General features: G+C 46.4%; 1 protein-coding gene across 2 annotated transcripts in view; it reads right to left on the minus strand.

Moving 5' to 3' along the window:
- The window catches only part of ASAP3 (ArfGAP with SH3 domain, ankyrin repeat and PH domain 3), a 111,774-nt gene that overhangs the window by 60,713 nt on the left and 27,644 nt on the right, over window positions 1–23,417 (minus strand). For both annotated transcript variants that reach the window (XM_040337950.1, XM_040337949.1), the window contains exons 3-10: window positions 23,099–23,244; window positions 15,837–15,911; window positions 15,693–15,742; window positions 8,516–8,612; window positions 8,303–8,388; window positions 4,191–4,266; window positions 3,990–4,076; window positions 3,740–3,843 (exon numbers count right to left, since the gene is read on the minus strand). In XM_040337950.1, coding sequence (XP_040193884.1) covers window positions 3,740–3,843; window positions 3,990–4,076; window positions 4,191–4,266; window positions 8,303–8,388; window positions 8,516–8,612; window positions 15,693–15,742; window positions 15,837–15,911; window positions 23,099–23,244 — 721 coding nt within the window. The remainder of the gene's footprint in view (window positions 1–3,739; window positions 3,844–3,989; window positions 4,077–4,190; window positions 4,267–8,302; window positions 8,389–8,515; window positions 8,613–15,692; window positions 15,743–15,836; window positions 15,912–23,098; window positions 23,245–23,417) is intronic.

Here is a 23,417-nt window from a genome sequence, read left to right on the forward strand (position 1 = left end):
GGTAAGAAGCCTGTTTGGAAGGTGGAAGAAGCACTCTGTGGTGGCGATTCATTCAGAATATTCACTTGTGCACGTTTCATTTTTTATGGACTCATATTGAGGTGGAAGAAAAAGAAGGTGGACTATATAGTCCCCTGAAATTACCTGTGTTTTATTCATTGTTAACAAGAGCAGAGCAAGACTTTACTATATCCCTAGTAATTCTATAGATTTGTGTCTTTCAAACATTTCAAGGGAAAGCCCCCATAATTGTCAAGGGGGACCAGCACTCGGGGAAGCTGGGAGGAATATGCCAATGAGAGAACTCGTGGTCGTCACTTCACTTTGAAGTGGTTGTAAAGGCAGAACATGTTTTACCCTAATGCATTCCTTTCACTAAGGTAAAAAATGTCTCAGCAACTAAGTCCTATTTCAATCCAGAGCTGTGCCCGTGTATAGTGGCTCTATCTCCTCACAGAACATGGAGGCAGCAGCAGGGGCCGCTGGCTCCTGATCCTGCCAATCAAATCTTCTGAGGAGGGGGTGGGGCCGAGCTGCGCTGCGTGTGTTTGGGATCTAGGTAATGCCTTATTTTTTTTTTAAAAACTGGATGAGTCACTGTTCATGTAAGTTGCCAAGAGTCAGCTAAACACAGACAGGGTGACACAACCTACATATCGGGGTACCAGAAGTCAGAAAAATCCTTGCTTTTTATTGGCTTTCCAAAACCAAAAAATCTGAATTAATGTAATATTATATTTAGAGATATTAACAGCCTTAAAGGATTTTTAAAGGCAGAAGGTTTTTTATCTTAATGCATGCTATGCATTAAGATAAAACACTTTCTGTGTGTAGCAGCCCCCCAGCACCCCCCAATTACCTACCTGAGCCCCTTCTCTCTCCAGCGATGTCCACGATCCCCTCAGCCATCCAGGACAATCCTCCTGATTGGCTGAGACAAAGCAGCAGCGCCATTGGCTCCCGCGGCTGTCAAATTCAGTCAGCCTATCAGGGGGGGAAGAGGGGGCAGGGCCAGGTCAGGGCTCCGTATCTGAATGGATACACAGAGCTCTGACTCGGCTTGGGTGCCCCCATAGCAACCCGCTGTCTGCGAGGCACTTAAATGAAGGAGGGGGTAGGAGCTCCGAAGAGGGACCAGAGAAGAGGAGGATCCGGGCTGTTCTGTGCAAAACCAACTGCACAGAAGAGGTAAGTATAACATGTTTGTTATTTTATTTTTTTAAACAAGTCTCTACAATCACTTCAAAGGGGTTGTAAAGCTTAGATTTTTTTATATAAAAATAACAAATATGCCTAAACTTACCTGCTCTGTGCAATCATTTTGAGCAGAGCAGCCCTATCCTTTTCTTCTGGGGTCCCCCAGTGGTGCTTTAAGCTCCTCCTCTTCATCGGGTGCCCCCACTGAAAGCTACTTTCCATTGGGGGGGGTACTCATGCGGGCTCGCTCACAAATAGCGCTACTGCATCTACTGACACAGACAGCGGGACGCGGCACGCCCCCCACTCCCATGTCACAGTTTTTGATTGACAGCAGCCAATGGCTCCTGCTGCTATCAATTTGTCCAATGAGGAGAGTGACAGCGGCTGGAGCCGCAGTGCTCTGGCACATCGCTGGATCGGATCAGGCTCAGGTAAGAAAAAGGGGGGGGGGGGGTCTGAGAGGCAGCCCCAGCACAGAAGTTTTTTTTACCTTAACTAGTTGCCGACCAGCCGCAGTCGTTTTACGGCGGCAGGTCGGCTCCCCTGCGCGAGAGCCCGTAGCTATACGTCGGCTCTCGCGCAGGCCAATAGGCCACAGAAGATCAGTCATTTCCCCATGTCAGTCCACCCCCCCCTACAGTTAGAACACACCCAGGGAACATACTTAACCTCTTCCCCGCCCCTAGTGTTAACCCCTTCACTGCCAGTGGCATTTTTATAGTAATCCAATGCATTTTTATAGCACTGATCACTATAAAAATGCCAATAGTCCCAAAAATGTGTCAAAAGTGTCCGCCATAATGTCGCAGTACCGAAAGAAAAATCGCTGATTGCCGCCATTACTAGTAAAAAAAAAATATTAATAAAAATGCCATAAAAATACCCCCTATTTTGTAAACGCTATAACTTTTGCGCAAACCAATCAATAAACGCTTATTGCGTTTTTTTTTACCAAAAATAGGTAGAAGAATACGCATCGGCCTAAACTGAGGAAAAAAAATGTTTTTTTTATATATTTTTGGGGGATATTTATTATAGCAAAAAGTAAAAAATATTCATTTTTTTACAAATTGTCAATTTTGTTTGGGAGCCACGTCGCACGACCGCGCAATTGTCAGTTAAAGCGACGCAGTGCCGAATCGCAAAAAGTGCTCTGGTCTTTGACCAGCAATATGGTCTGGGGGTTAAGTGGTTAAAGGGGTTGTAAAGTTTTGTGTTTTTTCACCTTAATGCATCCTATGCAGTGACAGGCCCCACAACCCCCCCCCCCCCCCCAATTTTACTTACCTAAGCCCTGAACTTGCTCGGCTCGCCCCCGAAGTCCTCTTCTCCATGGAGTCTCTGCGTTGATTGGATAGATTGAAAGCAGCGCAACCATTGGCTGTCAATGTCAACTAAATCCAATGACATGGCTGCCGGGGGGCGGGACCGAGTTATGCACTCTGGACCAGATTCACATAGAGATACGACGGTGTATCTCCTGATACACCGTCGTATCTCTGAGTTGTGCCGGTTGTATCTATGCGACTGATTCATAGAATCAGTTACGCATAGATATCCCTAAGATCCGACAGGTGTAACTGTGTTACACCGTCGGATCTTAGGCTGCAATTCTAGGCCGGCCGCTAGGTGGCGCTTCCCTATCTTTTACGCAACGATTATGCAAATGAGCAGTTACGCCGATTCCGAAACGAACGACTGCCCGGCGCTTTTTTTTTACGTCATTTACGTTCGGCTTTTTCCGGCGTATAGTTACCCCTGGGTCTATGAGGCGCAGCCAATGTTAAGTATGGCCGTCTTTCCCGCGTCAAATTTTGAAATTTTACGTAGTTTGCGTAAGTCGATTCACAAAAGCGCTGGACGCAAGTTACGCTCACGCCAAAACCAATGACGTCCTAGCGATGTCATTGGGAGCAATGCACGCCGGGAAAATTCGCGGACGGCGCATGCGCAGTTAAATCGGCGCGGGGACGCGCCTGATTTAAATACTACACTCCCCCTAGCCGCGGAATTTGAATTCCGCCGGGGGATTTACGATACGCCGCCGCAAGTTTTCAGGTAAGTGCTTTGTGAATTAACCACTTGCCTCAAAAACTTGCGGCAGCGGATCTTAAATCACATAGGTTACGCGGATCTAAAGATCCGCTAACCTATGTGAATCTGGCCCTCTCTGTCTATGAACGCTGAGTGTATGAGACGGGAGTGTGCCCGCAAGGTAACCCCCTCGGGAGAGAGCTTCCCAGAGGGGGATAGCTATTGCGGGGAGGAGCCGAGAGAGCCACTGTGGGACCCCAGAACAGGAGGATCTGTGCCACTCTGTGCAAAACGAACTGCACAGTGGAGGTAAGTATGACATGTTTGTTATTTAAAAAAAAAATTAACCTTTACAACCCCTTTAATGCATAGAATGAAAATCTTGAGACTTTACAACCACTCTAACATTAGTGCATATACAGATCCTTGACTGCAGTGTATACAAATCAATTAGGCAAACGTACTTCCTAAATATGCAGTGCATGGTATAGAAATCAAGCCGTACCCTTCACTCTTCTTATATAGAAAACCAGACTTCTCTGTTCCATGCTGTTTGTCCCCTTGCTGTTGGTGCAAGTTGTATCCAGAATCCTTTCTATTTAATCCATCCTAAAAATACAAAAAGCGCAATATAAAGCCGAGGGTTGTGTATTAAAGAAATGTTCCCATATAACAAAATGTCTCCTCAAGAAATGTCTAACACATTCTTTTTTTTTTTTGTTAATTTACGTGTTTAGTTATAATGAGCTCCTCACCTCTTTAGCTTCTAATTGTAGTTGCTTCTGAAGATTTTCTCTAGTTTCTGAAAGTTTTTTTAGCTCTTCATCCTGAGTCTGGTGAATCTACAAGTACATCACAAAGAATTCCTTTTAGTAAACGGAACAAGGACAAAAGGTATGGCAATACCCTTTATCAAAGAGGATGCCTTACAGAACTCCATTGAGAATGATACTCACAGTATGCAAAGAAGTAGATAACTTCTCAATGAAAGGAAGGAGACTTTGTGTAGCATTTAATCCATCCTGAAAAAAGCTAAATCAAAAATGATTATTAGGCTTTGTACACACGACCGAGTTTCTCGGCAAAAACCAGCAAGAAACTTGCTGGGAGATATTTTTTTGCAGAGGAAACCGGTCGTGTGTACATTTTCGTTAAGGAAACTGTCTAGAAACTTGACGAGCCAAAAAGAGAGCAAGTTCTCTATTTCCTTGACGGGAATGGAGAAATTTTCCTTGTCGAGTTCCTCGACAACCTAACAAGGAACTCGACGAGGAAAACGATGTGTTTGGCCTGTCGAGTTCCTCGGTCGTGTGTACGAGGCTTCACAGTGTCATATAAAGCCTTAAAGGGTCACTAAAGGAATTTTTTTTTTTAGCTAAATAGCTTCCTTTACCTTACTGCAGTACTGGTTTCATGTCCTCATTGTTCGTTTTTGCTTTGAAGAAGCTGTAATTCTGCTGTGATCTCCACACTTCCTGGTTGCCTGTTTCCTTATAACCATGGTACTGGGAGATTTTCACGGTGGTCTAAGCTGTCATTACTGTGTGTCTAAAACTCCTCAGAACCAATCAGATTCATTTTAAAAACAAAACACTGCCCTGGATTTGTTTGTTTTTGTTCTGTGAGTCTTCCCGACTCACCTCTCACCCGGAACTTCATGTATGTACCTTTAAAACCGAAAGTGAAACTAGAGGCACATTATATGATAGATTAAATTCATTTTTAAAAGGAATCGGTTAACTTTTATGTCTCTATACCCAATAAATAGTCATTTCAGCAAAAAAAACATTTTTCCTTTAGTGACCCTTTAATTTCTCGTCGTGAAAAATTGTTTTGTGTACGCTTTAACGACGGTGAAACAAGTTATGAGACGAGAAATTAGCATAATCAGCCCAAAGGGTGGCGCCATTCGAATGGAACTTCCCCTTTATAGTGCTGTCGTACGTGTTGTACGTCACCGCGCTTTGCTTGAGCATTTCACAATGGGAACTTAAACATTGCTCTATTTAGAAGTTAGGAAAGCAAGCATATCCAAGTAGTTTGGAGGGTTAATCTAGGAGTGCTATCCTGGAGGTGGGCAGAGAACACAGAGAATACTGAGAAAGAGCAGTTGCATGCGGTCACCACTCAGTACCACAATTTCAAAACAAGGAAATTGTATTTGTTTGAAATTGCAATAGAATTTTCCCTTATTTTAGTGAATGAAATGAAGAGCTACTTACTTCCATCATCCAATTATATGCAAGCAAAAATTCATTTTTTTTTTTCTTCCTTGCATGCGATTATACTTTGCAAAGCAAATTTTTAACACATTCACCAAACTAAGGGAAAATTCCCTCGCAAAGTGAATAACCTATCTGCTTTTAGTAGATACCATTGTCTTTGAGAAAGTGCTGTGTGTGGCGTAAAACATTTATGTGCACAGATTCTATATGAGTGTGAGTGAGTGAGAAACTTGTAAAGCGCAACACATGCAAACTGAATCGCCTCTGGGCGCTGTATCCATTTCATGGGTAAGGAACCCCTTGACCTCAGAAGAGGTGGGTTTTAATCTTTCTCCTGAAGGCCAAGTGGTCCGACTCCAGTCGGATGGAGGTTGGTAGTGCATTCCACAGGCGAGGTCCCTGGACTGCAAATCTTCGATCTACTTTGGACTTGTATCTGGCTTTGGGTATCTGGAGTAGGTTTTGATTGGGGGATCGCAGAATGCGATTGGGGTTATGGGCTTGTTATGCGGCTGCCTTTTTTGGGAGCTTACTTTTGTAAGTAGGATGTTTGTCACCAGAATAAACTAATTGTCCCTAGTACTTCAAAGCGCAGAGGAGAGGAATGCATCGGGTCATCAAGGACAGTATACAGGGCTTTTTTTTCTGCCGGAATTGGTGGAACAGTGTTCTGCCACCCCCGGCAGCCCTCTCCTCTTCAGCCTGTCACATAACACAGAAGTCGGTAGAGGAAGTTTTTCAGGTGTGCAGAGAGACTGTGAAGACTGAGCATGTTCTGCAGAGGCCAGAGCTGGGGTGGGCAGGGGTAGATTGTGCAAAGTGACAGCTGTGGGCAGGGGGATTTGTACAAAAAAAAGAGAGCTGTGGAGGGAGCTGGGGGTGTAGAGGTAATAGATGAGGGTTGCAGAGGTTGAGAGCTGTGGATTGGGGTGAGCTGTATATAGGGGTTCAGATGTGAAATATGGAGAGGGGAGAGAAAAGCTGTGGATGGGGGTGCAGAGGTAATTGTGGATTGGGGGTGCAAGCTGTGGATGGCAAGGGCGAGGAGAGGGGTGTGCAGAGGTGACATGTTGACAGAGGGTAAAAAGGAGAGTTGTGGATAGGGGCGGGGGGGGGGGGGGGGGCTTATGCTAAGGTAAATTGTGGAATGTGTGGGAAGATGGTGAACTGTGGATGGGGAGGGAAAAGGTGACCTGTGGAAGGAAAGGAGAGGGTGAGTTGTGGACAGGGGGGGGGGGGTAACCTGTGGACGAGAGGAGAAAAGGTAACCTGTGGATGGGGGGGGGGGTGGTGAGCTGTGGATGGGGGGGGGAGATGGTGTGCTGTGGACAAGAACAGAGAAGGTGACCTGTGGATTGGGGGGTGGGGGTGAGCTGTGGACGAGAGGAGCAAAGGTAACCTGTGGATGGGGGGGGGTAAGCTGTGGTGGATGGGGGGGAGGGTGAGCTATGGACGAGAGGAGAAAAGGTAACCTGTGGATGGGGGGGGGGGGGGGTGAGCTGTGGCTGAGAGGAGCAAAGGTAACCTGTGGATGGGGGGGGGGGTGAACTGTGGACGGGGGGGGGGGGAGTGAGCTGTGGACAAGAGGAGAGAAGGTGACCCGTGGATGGGGGGGTAGAGGGTGAACTGTGGACAAAAGGAGAGAGGGCAACCTGTGAATAGGGGGGAAGAGGGTGAGCTGTGGATGGGGGGGGAGAGGGTAAACTGTGGATGGGGGGAGTGGGTGAACTGTGGATGTGAGGAGAGAAGGTGACCTGTGGATGGGGGGGGGGGGTGAGCCCCGGTACTAAGAATCCGCTGTTAGTACAGTGATTTCCCCTGCTGTTCTATTGCCCAGAGGCGATTCAATTCTAATGTGTTGCGCTCTATAAGTTCCTCACTCACTCATTGTGTTCTGAGAGGGGGACAGCCCCTGCCAGAAAACTCCGGTCAGCGCTCTCAGCCATTGGCTGACAGCGCCAATTGGGAGCCGGTCGGCAGACCTTGTTTAGTCATGCTCCTTCGTTTGGCCAGTTTCTGTTGGACATGCTGTCGTACACATGGGCTAAAAGTCGGTATCTATTGAACCGCCCGCCGCCGCCCAACACTCGGCCCGTGTGTACTAGTTTTAAGGCAGCCCATAGAAGATTCTTTTTTTTTTTTATATATAAAATAACCCGATTCCCCCATCCTCACATTCAAGGTGGATGGGGGAATCCTCCCGCTGTGCTATTGTATTCTGACAGCAGGGAGACTTCCCCAAAATCAGAATACACTGATCAGCGCTGTCCTTCTATACAACCACCTTGCCCATACATGGGATCGAAATTCATCCAGTTCCCTGCTAACCTGGCAGAATATCGATCCATGTATGGACTGCTTAAGACTGTTATTTCAAGTATTTGATCTGTAGATAACAGCTTTCTATTTATGGGTTAAGCCTGCAAAGACCACTGTGCGTGTCTCTTTTTTTCTGCGTTATCTTGTGCGAATGTTGCAGTAGACATGGAGTCTGAGTGTGTGGGGGTGTCATATACCAGATGTCAATCGATGGTACCTAATCATATACCTTAACATCTATTCTCACATTACACCTAAAATGTAACATTTTTCTCATGATCCTGGATGATAAAGCAGGGGGAAAGATACTATCTAGTTAAAATAAAGATATGGTATAAAATAGAATTTGGCAGTAGCTAAAGGTTTTTTTTTTTTTCATCCCAAACACAGCATTAGGCTTCTTCCCATTCAATGGACTTCATAGGGCTGGAACCTGGAAGTGACACTTGTGGCACTGAGTGGTCCTTGTAGAGAAACTAAGATAAGGAGGAAATGCTATTAGCTGTCATTTGTGCCATACTTACTTTCGCTGGGCATGGAAAGCTTTGATAAGACACTCTAAGAAATCAGGGCCTTGTTTCATTTGCAGCTCTCCTAATTTCAGAAGATACTGGGAAAAGAGCATAATAAAGAAAAAGAGCAATATAAGTAGGGGCAATCCATTTTCAAGGACACAGAAGTGGCAGGCTATTTCCAGCCTGTCTATCGCTGCCTAACCTATTTTCTGCTTTTCTCACCTCACACGAGTGAAGCTGAAAGAGTTTTTTCTCCCTGTCGGCATCCTCTGTGCTGTCTGATTCTGTACGAGACCCCCCTGAGCGAGCTTTCTTTGTCCTGCAGGGGGAGAAGGAGATTTGTAGACTTCAGTCCAGTCTTATCATTCCTATCACATGCAAAGAGAGTGGAGTTTTCTACAATCACCCAAGAAGAAGCATTGTGCCATGAAAGTAGCAATAGTTAGGAAGGAAAGAATATGGACATTCAGCGTGTTCTCAGCCCTAACTGTTTTATAAGAGCAGCAAATATATGGAAGACAGAGAAACAAATCCTTGTACACACGACCGAGTTTCTCTGCAAAAACCAGCAAGAAACTTGCTGTTTTTTTTTTTTGCCGAGGAAACCGGTCGTGTGTACATTTTTCGACGAGGAAACTGCCGAGGAACTTGTCAAGCCAAAAAGAGAGCATGTTCTCTTTTTCCTTGACGGGAATGGAGAAAATTGGTTCCTCGACAGCCTCACAAGGAACTCGCCGAGCAAAACGATGTGTTTCGCCCGTTGAGTTCCTCGGTCGTGTGTACGAGGCCTTATTTGTCTTTGCTAGATATAAGACAAACCAAATCAATTTTCAATGCCCGGGCCCAGTCACAATTTTTTCTTTAAATGCTTCCCGACCGCCTCATAGCAGATTTACTGCAACAGAGCAGCCGCTCAATGTGCAGAATCACATTATATATACAGTAAAACCTTGGTTTGCGAGCATAATTTGTTCCAGAAACATGCTTGTAATCCAAAGCACTTGTATATCAAAGCATTTTTGTTACAGGGTATAGAAGAGAGGCACCTCTAATGCCGCATACACACGATCGGTTCGTCTGATGAAAACGGACCGTTTTCATCAGACGAACTGATCGTGTGTGGGCCCCATCGTTTTTTTATCCATCAGTGAAAAAACTAGGAACGTGTTTTCAAATTATCTGATGGTTAAAAAACCGATCGTCTGTGGGCACGTCCATCGGTTAAAAATCCATGCATGCTCAGAATCAAGTCGACGCATGCTCGGAAGCATTGAACTTCATTTTTCTCAGCACGTCGTTGTGTTTTACATCACTGCGTTCTAACACGATCGGTTTTTTAACTGATGGTGTGTACGCAAGTCTGATGAAAGTCAGCTTCATCGGATATCTGATGAAAAAATCCATCAGACCGTTTTCATCGTATGAACCGATCGTGTGTACAGGGCATAAGTATAGCAATAAGTTGCTAAATGTTGTACCTTCATTAAATGTAACCATATTGCTACACTTAGAGGCTCCTATCTTCTCTTTTATACTCAGTTGTGACATGACGCTACTCTTATATCAAGTAATCGCTTGTATATCAAGGCAAATTTTATTAAAACATTTTGCTTGTCTTGCAAAACGCTCTCAAACCAAGTTACTCTCAAACCAAGGTTTTACTGTATATCGATATATATAGATATATACAGTAAAACCTTGAATTGCAAGCATAATTCGTTCCAGAAACATGCTTGTAATCCAAAGCACTTGTATATCAAAGCAAATTTCCCCACAAGAAATAATGGAAACTCAAAAGATTTGTTTCACAACCATTTATTCATAAGTCCTTCAGTTTATTGTCCATACAAAAAGATTACAGCAATGTGATGGGTTGTGTAACCATAAAATGTCCATTCGCAAATGGAAGCCTCCACAAATGGATTAGAAGCAAAATACAACAGGAGCTACAGAGTATAAAAGAGAAGAGAGGCGCCTCTAAGTGTAGAAATATGTTGGCTAAATGTTGTACCTTCATTAAATGTAACTATATTGCTACACTAATGCCCTGTACACACGATCGGAATTTCCGATGATTTCCATGTATGGGCCCCATCAGACTTTTTTCCGTCGGAGTTTAGAAATAGAACATGTTTTTTTTTTTCGATGGAAAAAAATCCTATTGCAAATTCCAATTGTCTGTGTGGAACTCCGACGTAGAAAAAAACACGCATGCTCAGAATCAAGTCGACGCATGCTAGGAAGCATTGAACGTAGTTATTCTTGGCTCATCGTAGTGTTTTACGTCACCGCGTTTTGGACGGTCGGAATTTGGTCTGACAGTGTGTATGCAAGATAGCTTGAACGGAATTCCGAAGGAAAATTCCATCGGATTTTATCCCATCGGAAATTCCGATCGTGTTTACAGGGCATTAGAGGTGCTTCTCTTTTATACTCAGTTGTGACATGACGCTACTTGTATATCAAGACATCGCTTGTATATCAATTCAAATTTTATTAAACAATGTTGCTTGTCTTGCAAAATGCTCTCAAACCAAGTTACTCTCAAACCAAGGTTTAACTGTGTGTATATATATATATATATATATATATATACATATACATATACAGTGGAACCTCGGATTACGAGCAGGAGAATGCTCGTTTCTCTGTCTCCTAAGTACTCACATATCAAAGCGAGTTTCTCCATTGAAGTCAATGGAAACTAAAATAATTTGTTCCGCATTGACTTCAATGGCATGCAATACCGCATGCAGCCAGAGGTGGGGGGCACCGGAGTGCCTCAGGAACACACGAAAAGGCCCGAGGACAGCTCGGCTCATCTCGGCAAACATTGGAAAGGCTCAGGAACGGCGTATTTCCGAGTCTTTCCGATAATTTCCGAGACTTGGCTGTCCAGGACGCTCCCTCCTCACTGGCTGAGACAGCAGAGAAACGCCAGTGGCTCCTGCTGCTGTCACTCAAAGTCAGTGAGCCAATGAGGAGAGAGAGAGGGGGCTGGGCTGAGCTTTCTAAAATGGACACACAGAGCAGTGGCTTGGCTCGGGTGGCCCCATAGAAAGCTGCTTGCTAAACAGGAGGGAGGGGCGAGGAATGGCGAAGAGGGACCCGAAAAGAGGAGGATCGGGGCTGCTACCACCCGGAGCATGCTGGGACTGTGACGTCATAAGAGTTCTATATAAATCGCCACACACCGCACACCCGGCATTACAGCGGGAGGGAGCGTCGAGTCAACATCGAAGAAGAGAATTAGAGAAGAAGGTGACGCAGAAGATTGGGCCCCCGCTGGTGAAAGAGCTGAAAGAAGACAGCGGTGGTGCCCGGTAGAAGAGAAAAAGAATCGGAGAGTGGGAGAAGAGAGCGGAGAATTTGGAAGAAGACCCCCCAAAGTCGTAAGAAGAACCTCCGAAGTGGGGAGAAGACCGGGCCACCGCTGGTAAAAGAGCTGAAAGAAGACAGCGGTGGTTTTCCGGCAGAAGACCCCCAGAGCTGCCTAATAAACTACTTTAAAAACCTGTGTAGTGTTTTTTTATTGACATTTTTTTTTCACCAGGTGAATGGGTAGGGGTACGATGTACCCCATACTCATTCACATAGGGTGGGGGGCCGGGATCTGGGTGCCCCCTTATTAAAGGGGGTTCCCAGATTCCGATAAGCCCCCCGCCTGCAGACCCCGACAACCAACGGCCAGGGTTGTCGGGAAGAGGCCCTTGTCCCCATCAACATGGGAACAAGGTGCTTTGGGGTGGGGGGGCCACAGGGCGCACCCCTGCCCCAAAGCACCCCCCCATGTTGAGGGCATGCCGCCTGGTACGGTTCAGGAGGGGGGGGAGCTCGCCCGTTCCCACCCCCTTTCCTGACCGGCCAGTCTGCATGCTCAGATAAGGATCTGGTATGGATTTTGGGGGAACCCCTAAGCCGTTTTTTCAGGGTAGGGGTTTCCCTTGAAATCCATACCAAACCTAAGCGCTTGGTATGCTCCTGGAGGGGGAACCCAACGGCCAGGGTTGTCGGGAAGAGGCCCTTGTCCCCATCAACATGGGAACAAGGTGCTTTGGGGTGGGGGGGCCACAGGGCGCACCCCTGCCCCAAAGCACCCCCCCCCATGTTGAGGGCATGCCGCCTGGTACGGTTCAGGAGGGGAAGGGAGCTCGCCCATTCCCACCCCCTTTCCTGACCGGCCGGTCTGCATGCTCAGATAAGGATCTGGTATGGATTTTGGGGGGAACCCCCACGCCGTTTTTTCAGGGTAGGGGTTTCCCTTGAAATCCATACCAAACCTAAGCGCCTGGTATGCTCCTGGAGGGGGAACCCATGCCGTTTTTTTATTTAAAATTTGGCGTGGAGTTCCCCTGTGGGAGGGAGGAGCTTGCCTTAGAACAGGTTCACACTGGGGCGGCTTCCTGTAAAGTTGCCTCACTGTGAACGGGGATCAGACTTGAAGGCGACTTCCATTGAAATCAATGGGTACAGGTCGCCTAGAAGTCGGATTGAAGTAGTACAGGAACCTTTTCTAAAGTCGCAGCGACTGCAGTAGTGTACATTAAGATGGCTCTCATTCACTTCCATTAATTTTCTTGACCAGACGACTTGGGGCGTCTTGAGGTCGGATCCCAGGTCGCCCCAGTGTGAACCCGGCTCTAAAGAGGCACACCAATTATTTTGTTTATTTCGAAGAGCATTTCAGATTTTAGCTACATACAGATTTTTGTATTTTATGCGTTATAGAACAGTCTACACAGAAGAATGTGCGGTCATAAGGAGGACACTGGAAAACTATCCAGAACTGAAAGCCCTAAAAAAAAAAAAGAATGCAAACAACCATCAGGGAGTTTTCAAAGGGCCAACATGCCTGAAATGACTTCTTAAAGAACCTTTCTATTTAACATTTCTGTACCTTTCCACTCTAATAACATTTCTTGGTTGAGTTCATCTTTTATGGCCTCAGCTGGGAGGGAGGAACTGCTTTAGATTACTTTACACAGGATGTTTTATGTAAATATCACCCTTACATAGGGACAGTTCCGACTCCATTATCCCCCATCTCAGAAGCTTCAGTAACTTTGCATCTTCTTTTCTGAAAGCCAGCCTGTATTTTAGGGCTCATGCTGCTTTTTTTCTACCTGAAAACGCACCTCTGTGTTAGCGTATGAGGGGAGATTTACTAACGCTGGTGCAGCTGTGCATAGTAACCAAAATCAGCTTCTAACTTCAGCTTCAATTACCAATTCAGCCCCAGAAGATTTAGCCCCTTGATGCGATACGGCACTGCGTCGCTTTAACTTACAATTGCGCAGTCGTGCGACGCTGTACACAAACAAAATGTATGCACTTTTTTTCCCCACAAATATAGCTTTCTTTTGGTGGTATTTGATTACCTCTGTGATTCTTATTTTTATTTTTTGGGGGATATTTATTATAGCAAAAAGTAAATATTGTTGTTTTTTTTTTTCAAAATTGTTGCTTTGTTTGTTTATAAATCCTCCTGACACCACAACAACCATGGTGCCGTGATGATTGAAGAGCTAAACACCAGCCATTGCCCCAATAAATTGCTTGCAAAAAGCCACATACACTCACCCTGGGTCTCGGGGAAAAGTTTGGGGACCACTACAATACACAACAATGCAACTGTGTTTAAATCAGTGCGAATCATACAACGGCTTACAGATTTAGATGTAAAAGAAGACCCAGCACTGTGCCTCTTACACGTAAATGACATACCAGAGAAAAGATACAAAGAATCTCTCGCCTGCCATTTACTAGCAAAGCCCTGCATACCATTGAAATGGAAATCGACAGTAGCTCCTACAATACAAATGTGGGCTCGTAAAGTGAAGGAGATAAGTAGGCTGGAAGACATGGTTCTCTCATCACGCCAACAACAAGAGAATTACTTAGAGACCTGGGCGCCCTGGAACTCTTTTTTGGCTTATTTGAAGTGGTAAATGAATCCACAAGAGATATGAATAGGGCACAGGAATATGGAAATGGGGTCGACATGCCGACGGGTGGGTCTGGGGGAAGGAGAGGTGAAGGAGGGGACTTTGGGGGGGTAGGGGTAATTAAGGGGGAATTAGGAGGGATAAGATAGTTTGTAGTCGATACATGTTGAGGGGTAGCTAATGTAAGGAACCCGGAAGACAACCAGAAGGGTAGAGACCACCCGAGAGGGGTAAGCCCAAACAGGAGCCTATACCGGGGGGTCTTCCCTCGGTTATTCTTTTCTTTTTCGCTTGCTTGTTAATTTAAAGCGGAGTTCCGGCCACAATTTCACTTTTTAAATATAATTACCCCTGTAATACACAAGCTTAATGTATTCTAGTAAAGTTAGTCTGTAAACTAAGGTCTGTTTTGTTAGGTTGTTACAGCATTTAGACACTTTATAAAATAGAAATTGACTGGGGCCATCTTAAGTGTGGGCATCATGAAGCCAGACTGTATGACTTCCTGGATTTCAGCCTTGCAAATCTCGCACATGCTCAGTGCTGCACAAGCAGTGTCAGATCAGGTTTCAGCACCTGTACTGTCCAAGTCACATGATTCTTTGAGACTGGGGAGTGCACAGACTCCTGGAAAGTTACACCCACTACATTCCCAGGAGTCTGTGCGGTGTAGGTTAGGAAGCATTAAGCACCTAGGTGCAGGAAGTGGGAAGATTAACTATTCTGCCTAGCAACAACACTTTGAAGGCATCTAAAAAAATAAAACATTTCGTAAAGGACTAATGACATTTTTTTAAAACTACTGATGTAATGTTATATTTATGGGTGGAACTCCACTTTAAGTGACTGATGTATAGGTTGATGGTATAACAAGATGTGACTATCGTGAATGCCCTTAACGTGTATCTGCTCATTTCTTTAAAAAAAATAAAATATATATAAGTAAAAAAATCAGTAAAAACTGTGGCAATTTTTCACACAAGTTCACATTATGTGGTGTAGGAACCGCATGCGATTTTGAACAGGAATCGCACCGCATTCCTGTTCAAATCACGTGATTCTTCAGCAGTGCGATTTGAGTAATTATTCTGTATGACTCAAATCACACCGAATCCACACCAAAATTGTGCAGGACCCTTTTATTTTGTGAATGTAAATACCCATGCGATCCAATTCTGCATATCCCACTGCATTTTGCGAACCAATTTCAGGGTGTTCTTAACTTAACATATACACCCGCAGCGGTTTGCATGAATGGGGTGCGATTTGGATGCGGTACGGAGTTTGCAGCACACACGTGTAAACTGGCACTGAAAGAAGAGGTCACAACTGGCACCCTCCAGGTTTTTCTCAGCACATATTATCTTTAATACTTCCTATTAGCATGTGCCATGTTCCTGCTTGCCCTTACTGCACACCACACATAGACACAATACAACAAGCAGCAATCTTACGCTCTTATCTCACATTCCTTCCAGCTCTTGTCTGCCTGTTTCCTCAGTTCCTGCAGACACAAAAAGAGGTGTTAGGAAAGCAAATAACTAAAAACCACAATCTGATTTTATATTATTCCAGCAATGAGAACGACTTTAACGTACCATTCGGCCATCTTTTGAATCGACTCGCAATAACGAGTCCAAAGGAAATGAGAGGATGCTGTTCAGGTTCTGGATCTAAAAGATTACATTGAAATGCAAAATTCTCAGTTAATATTTCAAATCATTTCCATATGTCTGATCGTGCAACTTTGTAAAAGCAGCAATTAGCGCATTGCCAGGGCTAAATCTGTCCTTTGCTTATAGCTGCGAACATGTTAATCGACTCCCAGTAGCCAGACAGCTGCTTGCCAAAACTGCCTGCATCTTATGATTAACGTTTGGGCTTTTAGAAATGCCGATATCAGCAAAATAGGGAGAATGTGGACAGAATGTGGATTTGACAACCAGCTGCTGGGTTAGGGAAGGCAAATTCTTTTGTTAACCAAGAATTGACAGCCAGGAAGTATGCAGAGTATGATGTGGTTAAAGATCTATAGTGGGGGGGGGGGGGGGGCATGCTGTGCAATGAAAGAATGCATTTATAACACAACTAAAGAGAATAAAAAGTATAAGTGTACCTAGTAGCAGAGCTACCACCACAGCAGGCCACAATAGAGGTTAGAGGGCCCATTTGTGGCCTGAAGGCTTCCATTCCTATACCTGTCTGTACAGACATGGAACATGTACTGTGTGGACTGGAGACCTGCCATCTGAACAGGGAGAGGTGGAAGTGAGGCACTGGTCTTAAAACTTTAAGGCCTGGTTCACACTGGTACGATTTGAGATGTCAAATCGCATCTCAAATCGGCGGCATTTGTCGGCAATGGCACCGTCCTAATCGGTGCGACGCCTCATCTGCGGGGCTGCACCGATTTCAAAAAGTAGTTCCTGTACTACTTTTTGCGATTTCGGGCCGCGATTTACATTGACATCTGTGCAGAAACCTGCACAAATGTCTCTGAAATTGCGTCCGAAATCTGGACTGCCAGCGGGAGTGAAATCGTGCGAGTTCAGCTGAACTCGCACGGCTTCACTCCCGCAGCCCAGTGTGAACCTGGGCTTAGCCATAAAAAATCAACCTGGCTTTTTATGTCCATCAATGGTTGAGCCTGATAGCTTGGGATCAGCAGCTCTCCAAAAAGCAGAAAACCCCCACAAGACTGTGGGGCGGATTCAGAAAGAGATACGACGGCGTATCTCCTGATACGCCGTCGTATCTCCTGATACGCCGTCGTATCTCTGAGTGTGCTCGGTCGTAGCTATGCGACTGATTCATAGAATCAGTTACGCATAGATATCCCTAAGATCCGACAGGTGTAAGTGTCTTACACCGTCGGATCTTAGGCTGCATATTAACGCTGGCCGCTAGGTAGCGCTTCCGTTTGTTTACGCGAGGAATATGCAAATTACTATTTACGTCGATTCAGAAACGAACGACCGCCCGGCGCCGTGAAAAAAAAACTTAATATACGCGGGGTCAAGCCTAATTTAAATAAAACACGCCCCCCAACATCCCCATTTGAATTACGCGGCCTTACGCTGCAACACATACGTTACGCCGCCGTAAATAAGGGCACAAGTTCTTTCTGAATACAGAACTTGCGTCCAAAGTTACAACGGCGTAACGTATCTAAGACACGTTACGCCGGCCGGACAGATACGCTCAGGTATCTGAATCCGGCCCAAAGAGTTCACCCAAATTCAAAAATTTGCATATAAGTGAACACAAAAATAGTGCCAAACAGTCGTCTCAAGAGTCGAAAAAGTCCTGTAATCTTTTCCCAAATAACAACAGAAAAGCCAAAAGCTTTCAACCATAATTGTGCGCAGCCTATTGCATTAGGGTGTGCACCCAAAAAGCCCAAACACACACTACCGATCACTCACGATGTTCATTCAGAAAGAAAAGGGGCCAGTAAATTACATATTTACTGGCCCCTTCCCCACTCCTAAAATATCCCAGCAGCAACATCCAATAGGAGAGGAGGGAAGCTGGCAGCACTGCGGGGGGAAAGATGGGAGCCAGGGCAGAAGGTGGAATCTGTGCTGCACAAGGTGATTAGAGTGTGCCTGGGCACACCTGGCACACCTTGTGCGCACACCTAGGCTTCCAACGTATTTTAGGGGTCTAAAAGCTCCTCCCTCAGGTTAAAGAGAAGTTCCAGTCCAGTTCCAGTACTCTAGCTACAGACTTTTAATATAAGGACACTTACCTGTCCAGGAAGCCTGCGATGTCGGCACCCCAAGCTGATCCATCCATTGAATCCGGGTGCAGGCGCCGACATCTTCACTAAGGGAAACAGGAAGTGAACCCTTGCGGCTTCACAGCATATTTCCTACTGTACACGCGTGATTAGTGCTGCGCTTTCTGAATGGTCTTGCTGTCTTCTGGGACCTGTGTGTCTCCCAGAAGGCAGCGGGAGGGAGGGAGGAGGGGCCAGACGTTTCATAGATACCCGTACAATGTTTGCAGCGATCTTACACGAATGTGGGAGCTGGTGCCTGGTTTTGACAGGTGTGCGCTCCGCCACCCATGAAAGGTGACAAATATGGCAGCAGAGGGGGGGGGGGAGCAAACAAGCGGACTTCCCCTTTTGGGTTGAGCTCTGCTTTAATGCAGTGTGAGGCATTGTGCTACATTAAAGTGGTTGTAAACCCTTATGCCTTATACACATGACCAGTTTTCCCGTCGGGAAAACTGCTATGACAGCTTTTAGCTGGGAAAACTGGCCGTGTGTATGCTCCATGGCAGTTTTCCCGACAGGAAACCCGCCGGGAATCGCGGTAGGAAAAATGAGAACATGCTCTCTTTTTTTTCTGCCGCGATTCCCGACGGTCTTTTTCCCGGGGGGTTTCCTTATAGGAAACACTGCGGTGGAGCATACACACGGCCGGGATTCCTGGCCAAAGCTCTTACCGCAGTTTTCCCGACGGGAAAACCTCTGGTGTGTACAGGGGGAAAGTTACCAAGCAGGTTCTCGGTTTTCCCTCCGTGATTCCCAGCTGACTTTTTACCGCCGGGAATCCCGATCGTGTGTATGGGGCATTACACACCACTTTCACTTACAGGTAAGCAAATAATAAGGCTTACCTGTAGGTAACGTGAATATCTCCTAAACTTGCACCGTTTAGGAGAAATTCACTGTATCAGCATGTGCCGACATCATCGGCACATGCGCACTGAAGAAACGGCTTGCTCGTGCCATTTCTTCAGCTGCTGTGCCATTACCGGCAGCTCCCGCGCCAATCACAGCGTCGGAGCCCGCGATGCCCGGAAATTACTCCGGGAGACGTGTCACCAGCCACAATGGACCGCTGCAGGGGCTTCGATCTAAGGTAAGTATTTCATAATGAGCTAGTATGCTATGCATACTAGCTCATTATGCTTTTGTCTTGCATGTTTGTTTGTTTTTCACAGGTTTACAACCATTTTAAAGTACTGGAGGAAACACTTGGGGTTCGATTTACTAAAACTGAAGAGTGCAAAATCTGGTGCATGGAAAGTGTCATGAAGAGGAGGGGTCTGGAGCACCGGCTGGGCACCCCAGGAGAAGACTGCACAGAGCAGGTAAGTATAAAATGTTTTTTTATTTATTTTTTTAAACAAGGATTTACAACCCCGTTAGAAGCAAACTTCCCATTTGTATTTTTTAAGCTACCGTACTTTGCATAGGTTAATTGGCTCCTGTCTCAATTGGCCCTAGTATGTGTATGTATTAATGTGATTTAGAGACCTTAGATTGTGAGCTCCTTGAGCCCAGGGACTAACGTGAGTGTATAATACAGCCCTCAAAATTTACACTCGCCTGCTCGCATTTTGCGAGTCAATTTTGAGGGCTGGCGAGTGTGGGCTGCCTGGGAGCAAGGGGGGGGGAGGAGAGGAGTCGGAGCCGCCACCCCCTGGTTGTTTAAAGCAAGGGGAACATAACAGCTTTCAATTCAATAGCTGTGTTCCCTGCCACGAGCCGTCATATACAGCCCCTCCCCCTTGTCCAGGCACTTTGATAGACAGATCACCCATCCCAGGATTGGACGGGTGATTTGGTGATCCGGCTCCTCTCCTCTCTCTTACCCAGCACAGGTAGGCTGCAATGTGGGGGACTCTGGCTGCAGTGTGGGGGGACTCTGGCTGCAGTGTGGGGGGACTCTGGCTGCAGTGTGGGGGGACTCTGGCTGCAGTGTGGGGGGACTCTGGCTGCACTGGGGACACGTGGCTGCATTGCGGACACGTGGCTGCATTGGGGACACATGCGGCATTGGTAGACATGGGCAGGCTGCATTTTTGGGCACGGATAAAGTTGTTGTTAATATTTATTTTTATAACTTAATTCTGCATAAAACATTTAAGTGTCATTTCATGAGATTTATGAGGGCGTGTCTAGGGGCGGGACATGGTAGGGGTTGGGCGGGGCAACTGGTGGCGAGTATGCCTTGAGGCCTGGCTCAGGACTTGAAATTTTGAGCCTTGGTATAATATATATGTAAAGTGCTGCATACATTGAAGGCGCTATATAAGTACCTGTAATAATGGGTGGCATAGTATTAATGAATTTGTCATATTACTGAACCTATAAAAATGTAGCATACATTCATTCATGTGGACAATTACGCCAGCTGGATTTACAGATGATCGTGGACATTTAAGGCCACGCAACCTGTACAATGTAATTGGAGGATACCAACGGCCACGGCTGTCCACAGTTGTTTGGATCTTTACAATTAACCCCTTCTTTGTGAAACATGTTAAAGGGGAGAGGACTTAGGTGGGACTATGCTACTTCCTAGCTACCTTAGGGCTCTTTCACACCTTATTTTCCGTTTTGTTTTTTGGTGGACTCCCCTTTCTCAGCAGCGATCGCTCCATTGATCCACGCTGAGCCGGCGGATGACAGGTCCTTCTCTGCTCACTGTGCGGGACAGACCTGTCAGAACGCCACTCTCCTCTTGGGGGATTGGATGAAAACGGACCGCCTGTCCGTGTTCATCCGATCCCATCCAGACGGATTCGATATCGCCAGGCGGATGGAAGATAGGGTTTTCATCTGTCTGGATTTAGCAGATCGGAGCGGATTGGATGTCAGCAGACATGTCACCGCTGACATCCGTAGCTCTATAGAGGTGCATGGAGCATCCGTTCAGGTCCGACTTAAAAACTGACACAATGGGGGTTATTTAGGAAAGGCAAATCCACTTTGCACGATAAGTGCAAACTACAAGTGCAAAGTGCACTTGAACTTGCACTGAAAGTGCACTTAGAAGTGCAGTCACTGTAGATCTGAGGGGTAGATCTGAAATGAGGGGAAGCTCTGCTGATTTTATCACCCAATCATGTGCAAGCTGAAATGCTGTTATTTATTGTCCTTTCATCTCCCCCTCGGATCTCCAGCGACTGCACATCCAAGTGCACTTTCAGTGCAATTTCAAGTGCACTTTGCACTTGTAGGGCCAGATTCACGTAGATCTGCGGCGGCGTAACGTATCGCATTTATGTTAGGCCGTCGCAAGTTTTACGGGCAAGTGCTTGATTCACAATGCACTTGCCTGTAAAGTTACGGCGGCGTAACGTAAATCCCCCGGCGCAAGCCCGCCTAATTCAAATGATCCGGGTAGGGGGCGTGAATCATTTAAATTAGGCACGTTCCCGCGCCGAACGTACTGCGCATGCGCCGTCCCTAAAAATTTTCGACGTGCATTGCGGTAAATGACGTCGCAAGGACGTCATTGGTTTCGACGTGAACGTAAATGGCGTCCAGCCCCATTCACGGGCGACTTACGCAAACAACGTAAAATTTTCACATTGCGACGCGGGAACGACGGCCATACTTAAAGCGGATGTTCCGCCCAAAAAAAATATTAAAAGCCAGCAGCTACAAATACTGCAGCTGCTGACTTTTAATATTAGGACACTTACCTGTCCTGGAGTCCAGCGGCGTCCGCAGCAGAGCACGAGCGATCGCTCGTCACCCTGCTGCTCCCCCCTCCATCCACGCTGAGGGAACCAGGAAGTGGAGCGCTGCGGCTTCACTGCCCGGTTCCCTGCGGCGCATGCGCGAGTCGCGCTGCGCCCGCCGATTGGCTCCCGCTGTGTGCTGGGAGCCGAGTGTTCCCAGCACACAACGGGGGGGCGACGGGATGTGACGCAATGCCCGTCTTTTGCCCGTGAATGCCGGGCCGGAAGTGGGTGCAAATACCTGTCTTTAGGTGTATCTGCACCCCCCTCCCCCTGAAAGGTGTCAAATGTGACACCGGAGGGGGGGAGGGTTCCGATCAGCGGGACTTCACTTTAGGGTGGAGAACCGCTTTAACATTGGATACGCCACCTAGGGAGCATGTTTATCTTTACGCCGCGTATCTCTTACGGAAACGGCGTAAATTTACTGTGACGGGCAATCGTACGTTTGTGAATCGGCGTAACCACTCATTTGCATATTCTACGCCGACCGCAATGGAAGCGCCACCTAGCGGCCAGCGTAAATATTGCACCCTAAGATACGACGGTGCAGGCCTTCGTATCTTAGGCATGTTTAAGTGTTTGAGCATACACTTAAACATACGACGGGCTTAGATTCGGAGTTACGTCGGCGTATCTACTGATACGCCAGCGTAACTCTTTGTGAATCTGGCCCGTAGTTTGCACTTGTAGTGCAAAGTGGATTTTCCTTTCGTAAATGACCCCCATTGTGTGAAAGGGGCCTAAAATAAACATACCAATGACCTTCGCTGGAAAAAGCTCCTGGGATTGACTGTGAGATCTTCCAATGGTGTTAAGATCTAATCACACGTGGAGCATTTACCCGTGGTTAGGGATGGTTAATCGGCCTGGATGTAAGCTGTTTGCGTCCAGCGGCGAGCGTATGTCCAGGTAACTTCTTCATGTCCAATCACAGCCTCGGACAGCTGCGGCCACTGTCAGCCGGTCATTGCTTCGCAACTATTCGCGACCACCTGAGAATCCAGCTGCAGGTATATGCTGGATTCTTGGCGCAGCTGGCACAAATCGCACACGTGAATAAGGCCTTACAAGGAGATATTGTGTTCAGACATCTATTCTGAGTTAGTAACACATTCTTTTGGTGTAAATCCCCTTTTTCTATTTCATTCCCTCACCCCCTAAACATCAGTACACACACTCCCACAAGTTCTCTGGGTGTTTAATTGGAGCCATATGAAGAGGAAATTATTCTGTCAGTGCTGCAATATCACGTACAGTCAGAAAGGCATGGGGGTGGGGAACAAAAGGAAACATTTCAGAAAGAGATTGATGGAGTGAGAAGTACAGAGGGAGGTGAAGGTCTCCTCACAGACCACACAAACCCTCTCACCATGTTGCTGAAGAGGGCACACAGCTCCCTGGAGAGAACGGACAGGTTCAGAAATCCCGTGGTCAGTTCATGGTTGCTTGACGATAGCTGGTTTGAGCCCAGGGACTGCAAGGCTTCCACGTAGCTCTCCTGAGCATTCACAAAAGCTAGTGGGTGAAAACACACAAAAGATGATTAACGTGACAGACAGTGACTGCACATTACATGTGGAGAAGGCCAGAAAAGGGAGAGGCGAAGACGAAGCGAGTGTGCTGTTTACAGCTGGCCATACGTATAGACTTTTTGTTATTTTGGCTGCAGGCTAAATAGAAAGAATCTA

The sequence above is a fragment of the Rana temporaria genome, chromosome 2, assembly GCF_905171775.1.
Source record: "Rana temporaria chromosome 2, aRanTem1.1, whole genome shotgun sequence".
NCBI lineage: Eukaryota > Metazoa > Chordata > Amphibia > Anura > Ranidae > Rana > Rana temporaria.